The sequence below is a fragment of the Myodes glareolus genome, chromosome 27, assembly GCF_982192425.1.
Source record: "Myodes glareolus chromosome 27, mMyoGla1.1, whole genome shotgun sequence".
Taxonomy (NCBI): Eukaryota; Metazoa; Chordata; class Mammalia; order Rodentia; family Cricetidae; genus Myodes; species Myodes glareolus.
The window spans coordinates 6981421-6992597 of NC_142052.1; the positions used below are offsets into that span (position 1 = coordinate 6981421).

Sequence of the window (11177 nt, forward strand, 5' to 3'; positions counted from 1 at the left end):
AAAGTGATTAGCTCAAACCATGAATACCCATGGGAAAGGAATTTTAAAAAGAAAAAAAAGTGAAGTCACAGAAGGGCGATAATAGCCCTTCATTCTTTCCATCTCTTCCCACAAACCACAAGGGTGGCTTTTCCAAACTGTAATGGGACCAATGTGATCAAGATTAATGCTTGGAACTGTTGGCAGCCATAATCCTAACCATTCATTCATTCAACCTGTAAGGCAGCTGCCAGTAATTTTAAGACCTCTGGGACACCTGAGATGCCTCCAAGAAGGTTGACCCAGGACACACCTGGCCGGAAGATTTGATCTGCAGTGATGTGTCATTTTATCAAATTTATCATCTTGTTTTCTTGATTCGATATTGACATGGGAGGATGGTTATAAAGAATACCAGGGAGTAAACCACTAGCATTTAACTGAAAATCAATAGAAACGTAGAATTGCCAAGAAATACCTTTGGAATCTGATCCATGATATTACAACTTTACATCACAAGCATGTCTTAGCACTGCTCTATTGCTGTGAAGAGACGCCACGACCACAGCAACTCTTATTACTGAAAGTATTTAATAGAGGCTTGCTTAGTTTCAGAGGTTTGGTTCTTTATCATCACGGTAGAGAGCATCGCAGCAAGCAGGTGTGTTCTGGAGCAGAAACTCTGAGTTACATCCTGGTCCATGGGCGGCAGGAAGAAGACAACCTGGCCCTGGCTTGGGATTCTAAAACCTCCAAGCCATCCCCATTGACACCCTTCCTCCAGCAAGGCCACACTCCTAACTCTTCTAATCCTTTTAAGTAATGGCACTTCCTGGTGACCAAGCAGTCAAATACACGAGCCTAGGGTGGCCATTCTTATTCAAACCACCAGACAAACACAAACACTTATTAGATTCAGTCATTGAAAACTACATACCAGAAGATAATCTCTCTCCAAAAAAGGGAGTATGGGAACTAACCAAGTCAAATGTCGCGGGTCGCAAGGGGGATAAAATAGAGGACGGGAACCTGTCACTGCCAGGAACAACAAGAACTGCTCTAGTCCATTCATATCAGACTCTGAAAATTCCTAACCTGAATGCATCATGTAGAGAGCCACACATCAAGGGAGTGGAAGGTATGAATTGCAATATTACCCTAAAAACAATCTCCAATAAATTATATTTGTATCTACCCTATATTTCAAAGATCTGCTTTAATTATGGAAGCTAATTCAACTTTCAAAGGTTACTTTATTAAGGCATTTGCTTTTCATCTTAATTCCTCCTTCACCTGCCTCTATCAGAATATTCCTTCATCCATGAGGACTTTTCCAATGGCTTTCATCTCTCTGCTCCTGAGACATACAGAAACAGCCGCTCCACCGCGCATTTCTGTCCATATATCCTTCCTCAGCCACCTTTCCTGAAAATTGCCATTTCTTCCACCAGTGGTAATCCACACTGGTCCTCCACAGAGGAACTCAATGAGGAGGGACCAAGAGAACAAGCCAGAGCGCAGCCAATCAGAGTCCCTTTACCCAATCCCATCTCCTGCTCACAGCTGTCTGAACAGAAGGAGTTATCACAACCCACCCTCAGGCTTATCAACCTATGTTTGGGGGGGACACATAGTGAGATTCTGGACTACACGTGCCTCAATCAAGAAAGCAAGACACCTTACGGTCACTCAGTACCAGGGATAGAGGAGGCAGATGAAGCCAGTCTGAAGGGAAGAATAAGAATGAGGTAGACCAGGGAAAAGGCAGGCTGACTGGAAAGGTGATATTGATGGCAGTCTTCTGATCCCATATCTATTGGCACTTCTTTGACTTCCACTTCCATGATGGAATTATCTAGTTCCACCACTACCTAAAAACATTTCCCCCTTTTTGGTTTACGAGAGTCCTATTATTGATTTCCTAGGAAATTTCATTCCAAATGCCCTAATGTAACTCCTGTGCTCAAGACCGAAGAATTCCAAATCCTTTCACCCTTCTCATTCCGAATTCGTTCTAGATTTCTCGCATTGCTCACGTTGCCAAATTCCTGGAAAGAGCAGTCTGTGTTTGCTGTCTCCATATTCCCAGTTTCCTGCATGTCCTCCAAGGGCAGGAGCCACGCTTCTGTCACCAACGCTACCAGAACTTCTCTCCTCTGCCACCAGTCTGATGACACCCTCAATGTGGCCGGACTATCTGGCCTCTCCGCAGAGGAAAAGTGCCTCAAACCTCTTTGGAAAATCTCCATTATGGATACCAAATATTCTTCCTGAACTCTCCTTCTGGCTTTAAACAGCTTTTTGGAAACGACCCCCAAACACCCACAGACACTGGTCTAAAGGCGTGCAGAATAGTACAAACTCAGCAACATACAGTAAAGGTACCGATCTCTCCACCTTCAACACCTGCCTGCATTCCTCCTCAGGGGATGAAGTTTAATGAACACACAATCTACCTGCTGGAGGATCAGTTTTCCCTCTTCCTGATTTCCCAAATCCTCTCATCACCAAGGCCTGAAATGTCTTCTGTACAGTACGCCCTCCACCTCCTTCACTTTCTCATAGCCCCTGTTTTGTGGATCTCAAGGGACACTTGTCAAATGATGTTGAGTTAGTCTAACACCTTCTCTCCTTACCTCTGTCACAAACACGGTTCCTCTTTAATCATCTGGTACATCCTGCGGCTCAAAGCCTACCACCACGTCTTCTTCCGTTTACAATTCCCAAAGACAAAGGGTGAAGACACACAGTTTACATAGCCGAGTTACTGGAACTGTTTCTGGGCTGTGTTCACTGTGATTCTCCATCAGGTTACGATGTAATGAATTCATAAGCCAGACCAAACAGCAGCCATCCCTCCAGCAAGTCTTCCCACCTAACCATGCCTCCCACACAACAGGCCATGCTTCATTAGACCATGCTTTTCCGAAGGCATCCTGCCTTTGCTTGGCCTTACACCCCATTGTTTCACAGCTAAGTTGGAACTGTGATTGCCATTCACAGGGGCGCCCATCCTCAATTTGTATTCCTAGGATGGACCTCGGTGAAGTACATGATTTGTGCTGAATAATAATTGCATTAATTGTTTGATTTGATTATATTTTATGTTGAAATATTTGGAGCAGAAAATATTAAAAGAGAAAGTGTAAGCTAAAACTATTTCTAAATAATCAAATGCCCTATTTATTTATTGTTCCTAGTTGTTCTAAGCACTCTCCTAGAAGCCTGTTCATCTGCAGGATATTTTCTTTCTTATAATCTCATGGAAGAAATTTTGTTATGGAGCCTCATGCTTGATAATTAACACTTAAAGCTTTTAATAAAATACTATGCTAATATTTCTTACCCAAGGAACCACTTCCCTAGGGGGTCATAAAAACATATGAATTTGTAAGTACTTTTATGTTTTTGAGGTCTAGACAAGGTTAATGTCTGTAGTCCCTAAAATGAATGTTTAGGTCTCTAAAATGAATGTCACGCTTAGTATTTCAAGTCCAAGAAAGATCATGCTAGAAAAGAGCTAGGGATGGCAATACAGTGAACACAGCAGCCCATTACCTCCAGCCTCTGCAGGTTTGTAAATCGTAAATCTAAGGGCTCCTTTCTCTACCCCACCTTTCGGCATCACTCCTTGGCAGTGTTATCACAAGGCGTGTTGATCCCCATTTACAAACAAGCAATTTTCCCAGCGTGCCTGACCTCATTTATTTTATTGGGCTATTCCTCTTTCAACTCTGCGGATAAGGCTCGCTCGTCTGGCCATCTTTTTCTATGGCCAGCCAGCGCACCTTAGAGAGGACACTTTTACCAGCTCTTCCCCATTTGTCCCTCTGATTACCCCACAGTGTGTGGGCAAATGTCAAAGGAAACAATGGTCTAGACTGTCTGATGGCTCTGACGGAAGTGTCGGTTATGGGGACAGATTCACCTCTGTGGCGCCGTCCTCACAAATTTCCCTTGGAGGGGAGGAGGAGGAAGTTTCAGCAGACCCTGAGCAGAGAGGCAAGCAAGAAAGGCCTGACCTTAAGAGCTGGCTATGAACACCCCAGGGAGGGGGAAGGGACAGGGAGATAAAAATGTACCTCTTTGGTTTGATGTCCATGCTCAATGACAATAAATTATGATTAATATTCAGTGTACACTCATGGGCAGAAAGAAAAAGAAATGACACACATCAGCGAAAAGAAAACTGCAAGGATTATTTTTCCTCGAGCACTAGGAGAGAACCATAATAAAACCTCACTGCCCGGGGAAAAGAACTTGGGCAGTGAGCTTAGCCTCCCAGTGACCTGTTCGAAGTGGACAAGACCATCATTTTCTGCGCCATCATCTCTACTTTAACTTGTTCTTGCACACGTGATACTGAATTTTAAATGTATCCTAATTTTTTAATTCACTGAGCATATGGTTTTAAAAAAAATCAGCAGAAGCATATGTTAAAATAACATTTAGCCTGAAATGTTCCACATTCATATTCAAAGAGAACTTCAATACTGATGTAATTTATATGTGATAGATGTCATATATCATATATATTAATTTTGATAATTCAGAATCAGGATGAGATTTTATATATATATATATATATATATATATAATATATATTAAATTAAAAACAAAAGTGTACCAGCTTGTTTGGGCCACAGGCCAATGACTTTCTTGTTTATAACGTTAGAATCTGTACAAACAAATTCCAAAAGTTAGGAAAGAAATGGCCACTAACTTGATTCATTGTTTGAAATGCAAATAGTATTGGCTTCTATGTTCTAAGTCACTACAAAAGAAAATCTTTAAACAAGAAATGCATAAAAGTTCCTATTTTATATAATGTCTCAAACCTTCACATGATGCCTTCCTTTCTAAAATACCATACTACCAAATATATTTAACTCTTCCAAACAGTGGTACATACTCTATATAAATGTAAACTAAAATTGCCTGTGATAGGCGGACTTCTTCATGGGTGGCCAAGGTTTACAGTGCAATGGCTTCATTTCTAAGTTACTCTTACATATGATGTCACACTCACTCCTCTTGACAAGCTACTCTAATACTTGAAGTGAGATTTAAACCTTGAAGGCAGGAAATGATTAACAGACATCTTACGGCATGAACCCTACGAATGACCTTACATTGCAAAGCCTTTTTAACCCAGCAAACCATCCAGTATGTGTGTTTGTATGTATATATGTGTGTATACAAGTATATATACTCATGCATGCATACTTTAACACACAAAATATTATCTAAGAATTAAAGAATACTATAACCGTACACACTTGCCAACTTATCTAATTATAGACGAAATCTTTAGATCCTTGTAATAGGAGACAAATGTGTGCGGCTTCCCACCATTTCAGTCCAAGTTGTTATCCTGTGTTCAACTGACATTTTCTTCCCACACTACAAAGAAACCGATGCTCCCATTTTCATGTCTTATTGCACATAAAAGCCAAGGTAAATCATGGGCAGGCTCCACGGCTGGCGATCACTGCTCAGTTCAAGTGGACAGGAAAGCAACTGCATGAAAGGCTGAAGAAGTTATAGTGCCACTTATAGGTCGTCCAGGAAAAGAAATCACAGGCTGCCACACCTGGAGACACAGCACACAGTGTGCGCTGCCCGCCCTCAGGAAACAGGGTGGAAACAGCAGAATGGTTCCTCACAGAAGCAGCTTCCACGCTCTTTGACACCCTACCTCAGACCGCTCTTTTAATACAGTTGATGGAAGGCTGCTACTTTTCAACCATAAAATGTTACATTTTAGAAACATTAAAGCAAATTCTGATTTCTTCAAAGCACCCTACCTGCTTATGCCACAACTTTCTAGGTCGCTATGGAAGGAGATTTAAAATTGCACAATTGCACACAAAAAAATAGTTCATGTCACCCACTTAAATCCCCAGCTTAAAGCTAAAACTTCATTGGAGATAAATAGTAAGAATCAAGATTAAGAAGAAAAGAATACTGTCTTGGAAATTCATACCTGGATTGAAAATAGTGAAAAGAATGCATAGGTATTTTATATAATGATGTTACAGAGAACATATGAATTAAATAATTTGTGAGAACAAATACTGAATCATTTTCAAAATTCTACATACCTTGCTATGAATTCACACTCTAAAGGGAAATAATAAACTTAAAGACAATACTTTACTTGCATGCATCTTCACAGAAAAGCACAGAAGCATACTGCATTGTTATTTTTCATATCAGAGAAACAATAGAAAGGTATCCAGGTGTTATTATAATTAATAAAACTCACTGGAAAAAGGAAAGATACATCCTCATTTAGATCCTTTTTATAACCCTTAAGCTCACATTACTGTATATATTTTTCTAAAATAATTTCTTAGATTTTATTTCAGTTGGCCTAATGCTCACTGAAATGCCAATACAAATAGCTACTTAAATATACATATAACAATAACAAATTAAACATTATGCTAATATTTATACAGAGAAATACACCTACTGTTTCATATTCTACTCAAACACCTGTGGAGTAATAAATGTTCTTTTGGTATCAGGCTCATGAGAACCAATTGGAAACTGAGAAAGGGGTCTTTAACACTCATTCATTGTAGTTCCTATATATACTATTTTGTTTTACATTCTTTAATAAGATGGACGTCCTCATGTCATGCGGAACACAAACAGAAAAGTCAAGTGAGTATAACCAGCTCCCTCAGTCCTACAGCGCAGAATAGCTAATTCCCATCATCCCAATATCTTGCCATCCAGCCATACGTCTGCATAATACAGAATATGATCATATGTATCGAAAGAATTCAGTACTCAAAACTACTAATTTTATGACATTTTATGTTTATTTCTCAAAAGTAACTAAATTCTTGGTTAAATATTTAGATCTTTATAAAGTTATGATCAAACTCAATATAGGAATTTGCTTTCATTCAACTATTGTTCTCTAGGTTGCACTTTGATATGACTGAGATAAAAGCTTAATTTTAACTATAATGCCTTAAAAGCTGATCTATATAAACAGGGTCTTAAATTAAGAACAGATTTTAAATTAACATTACTACACTGATCAGTGTGCATGTGTTCCTGAATTTTAAAATAGATATGTTTTAGCATATGTGCCAAGAAATTCTTTCCAGAAAGAAAGCTGTCCTTTTTGAGAAATGCACTCTGAAACCCCAATGTAACCTGTGCACATAATGGCATGAAGCTAATGTGTCTTCCAGTGCAGCAGAAGCCAAGAAGCCTGGATGCTCGGTAGCACATCAGGGTTTTTGTTTCACGCCTTGCTTTGGAAAGAAACATCTAGCCCAGAAAAAATAAAAATAAAACCTGTATCAAAATTCCTTTTCCTGAAAATAAATTCATTGTTTGAATGCTAATTGTTAGGATATGTTTACTATTTATTACAGAAGAATATACTATGTAAAATGTTAAAACAGGGCAGAAAATTCAGTATGTAGAGTAATCTGTTTATTTGTTATAATAAAACTAAAGTCTTTCCTACTAACATTGCTAAAAAATATGTTCATTATGATTATAATTCAATCCCAACTCCAATTAGTGCCTAATTAATGTTACAGTGTGTTAAAGGCATGGTCTTCCTCCTCTGAAAATGTAAAATTCTCGTTTTATATTTTTGCTGAAAAATAAAACTGCCAACATAAGAAAACTTATAAACAGAAGCATCCTAATTTGCCGCTAGTAACTGCAACAGTCTTTGGATTCCTTTCTTATAATCCTGATTTTTTTTCCCCCAGAGGATCTGAGCTTTACCACTGCATTTAATTTCTTTGTCATGCAAGCAAAGCAAATGGCACTGTTTCTCGATGAGATTGTTGCCACATGTGTTTTCACAGATTTTGTTCAGAAATCTGACATGAAGTACAAATGTCAACTATCCTTCCTCCGAAGACAGAATTACTAACTTTACAGATCAATAATTGCAGGAGAGGGAAGGCTTCCAAAAGCATTGTTAGTACTTCCCTCTGTCCACTGATGTGAGCCACAAAGCCTGTTCTGAGTCCCTGATAATGTTTCACATGGTAAGAAAATATTTTCATACTCCCATTGTTTGAAAAGAACTCAAATCCTTCCAAAGAAAAGGAATCTCAACCCCTGTCTTAAGTGCCTCTTTGTTAATGTTCACATCTTTAGCACATACCTGAGCAGGAAATGAAGTTACCTAAATTGGGGAAAGCATTGATTGCAGATGTTCTTCTAACAAGAATTTTTACAACAATATTTTACGATGAGATGCTCAAGAATGAGTGGGGTTTTTTGCATTTTGTTTTCCTTACTATGAGGAAGCACCCTCCCTAAATGATAGAAAACCTGGCAAATCAATTGAAAACAGCACTGAAAAGGTGCGATCCGAGCACGGTAAGAGTATGACTTCCTGAGAGCTGCAACTTCTTTGACACAAAATGCACGAGCGTCACCCGAGTTCTTATGTAATAGGCCGAGCTTCAAATGTACTAAAAATATAAATAAGCAAAAGTGTGATTTCTTAATAAGACTGAATGGTTTTGTAGCATCTTGGAAATTCTTAGACTTTTCATGCTTAAAATGAAACAGTTGGAACATTCTGCCAATTAAACGAAGCTCTACAGATGGCATTCACCCTTTTGCTTCATAACAAAAATGATGTGCAATCATTTTTATGGAAGATTACCTAAAGAGAACATTACTGTAAATCAATGACAAAAATATTAGACACCCCCTTTCTCCGGGCTGGAATATGCATCTCTAGATGCTTGCACTGACGCCTAAGGTGATAAATGTTCTAGGCCAAATCTTAAATAATAACTGTCGGGTTCCTGCTAGTACGGGTGCACTTATAGTGTATCCCCCCCCCCCAAACTCCAGAATCCAGCTTTCTGCCAACAAAGGACACCAAGAGATTCCCTGCAACATAAAAGCCGGGAAGGCTACCTTGGGCTTTGTTTTTGTTATGTAAAATGCATTTAAGTGACTCACCCACTTAAGACTACCTACTCTCAGAAGCTTTAAAGTACCTTCAAGAACCAAAATAAATGCTTTTCCAGAATGCCAGATAAGCTATTCAGCGCTTTTTAAAAAAAAAAAATGCATGTATTTATATGTGCCACCGACTCTGATTGCTTCTTGCAGCCTGAGAGAGCGGAGAACGATTGCATTGCGTTCCCTTCCACCCTGTGACTATAGCTACCTTTCAACACTCTGTTTCCAGAATAGCAACGGCTTTTTTTTTGAAAGTTATTTTAGAAATGTTAAAAATAAGAGAAAATTGCAGGAGACTGTGGAAATAGTTCCTCCCTCAAAGAATAGGGGTTCTATTCATTCTAAGAACAGGAACCGCGTGTTTGTCGGCTCTTAGATGTTTCAAATAAAGGGGTGGATAGGTTGGCTTTGGTGGCCCTGGTACCTGTGAGCTCTGGGGTGGACAGTTCGGCTCAGCTGCCTGGAGTGAACAGGCTGGAAACCAGGGAGGCTGTCAGGCGCTCCTAGTAATTTGGGCTCTAAATGAGTTTGGACAGCACAGCAATTAGCTTCCTAGGAGCCAAATACTGGAGAAGCGCGAGCTACCCCGGTCAGCCAGACATTAACTCTGAGGAATACCTAACGGAAACACAACTTTTCATCTGGCCTGCCTGGCTTGGTGGGAGTTGGGTATGCCTGCAAAGTTTTTCCCCATCCTCGGAGACCCGGCTGAGACGCCGCCGACGGCTGGCGGACGATCCCCGGGACTGCGGGCGCGGCGGGCCGAGGCTCGCACGCCGGTTCCGAGCTCATTCCAGCGGCCAGCAGCGCAAGGCTCGCCCGCCCACCCTGCCGGCCTCGGCGGCGCCCAGCCGCGCTCCCCGCCCCCCACGGCAGCCCCGCGCCGAGTCGGGACCCCGGCCTCCAGCCCCCGCCCGGACCCGCTGCCGACTTACGTGACGGCCGAAGGGAAGGGCTCCTGGCTCGAGGGGCCGAGCAGCAAAGACTGGAAAAGTGTCAGAGTCAAGGCCAGCAGGCAGCTAGCAGCCATCTTCGCGATCGAAGATCAGTGCCCTCCTGGCCGGCCTGGAGGCGGCGGCGGAGCTGCACGCGGCGGCCGGGGAGACCGAGCCGGGGCGCCGACGTCTGCGGGAGGGCGCGCGGGGAGAGGCGGGCAGGGCACGGGCGGGGCCGGGCGGGCGGACTCCCTAGCGCGTGGTGGCCGCTCCGTGCCTCGGCTGCCTCGCCTGCGCCGCCATCAAGGGCGACCGTGGAAACGGAGCTCGGCCAGCCTGCTGCCGGCGCCCGCGCGCTCTGCCTCCCCGCGCTCGCCTCCCTGATTTATCCGCGGTCTCCGAGGCGAGGGCGGGGGCGGGGCGGGGGCGGAGGGGGCGGCGCGGGGACGCGGCGGCTGCGGGGATGGGGGTGGCCGGAGCCGGGATGGGGCTGCTTTCCCCGGGCGGGCGGGCGGGTCGCGGGGAGGCGGCTGTGGGTGGGCAGCAGCGCGAGGGCCGGGCGTCAGAGCCGGGCGGGGACGGGCCGGGCGCAGCCCTCCATACAAGGCAGGGAGGAACTCCCAAAGTCGGCGTCGCCTGCTCCCGCCGCGGGGCGAGCGGAGGCCGAGCCGAGCCGGCCCGAAGGGGCTCCCCAGGGGACCACCCGCCGCCCGCGAGCATCCACGGGCGCGCAGGCTCCTGCCGAGCACTTGGCTCGCCTCCTTCGGGGTTATTTTTTTTTTTTTTTGCACAATCTGGCACGGGCTCCCCCCAGCCCTTCTCCCAGGCGTAGAATCTCCTGCCTGCCTCGCAACCCTGAAGTGATTTGACAACAAATGTAGGAGGGGTTTGTGTGGTGCGTTTGAAAGCGCCGCTGTCGACTCTACCAGGTGGCACTGTTTTTCCTGGTGTGCCAGGGGTTAGAGCCTTTGACAGGGTTGGGTGCTAATGGTGCCAGCGGCCCTATGCCCAGATACAACTAGACTCGCTTTACCTGGCAGGGACGGGGATAGATGGAGAAGAAGCTGAAGCTGTAAGATCTCTTTCCTACTGTGCGGTAGGAATGAAGGGTGGAGGGAGGGATACTCCTTCGAGGGCGGTTACTTTGGCAAGGGGCTTTGGTAATGTCTTAGCCAGCCACCTTCCTACCGGTTGAAAAAAAACTCCCCGCCCTGATCACGGGACGGCTTTGCTGGACAAGGTTGTTGCTGGGTGAATTCACTTTGTTGCTGTGAACACAGAACGGAGTTCACA

The 11177-nt window shown here is 43.6% G+C and overlaps 1 protein-coding gene across 7 annotated transcripts in view; it reads right to left on the reverse strand.

The window, feature by feature from the left end:
* Positions 1-10250, reverse strand: part of Cacna2d1 (calcium voltage-gated channel auxiliary subunit alpha2delta 1) — a 431327-nt gene extending 421077 nt beyond the window's left edge. For 3 of the 7 annotated variants that reach the window (XM_085684081.2, XM_085684080.2, XM_085684079.2), the window contains exon 1: positions 9885-10249. In XM_085684081.2, the coding sequence (XP_085540207.2) occupies positions 9885-9979 (95 nt within the window). In that variant the 5' untranslated portion in view covers positions 9980-10249. Of the gene's footprint in view, positions 1-9884 lie in introns of all 7 variants that reach the window. The other 4 variants (XM_085684078.2, XM_085684077.2, XM_085684083.2 and 1 more) reach the window with 2 other exon arrangements.
* Between the last annotated feature and the right edge of the window lie 927 nt (positions 10251-11177).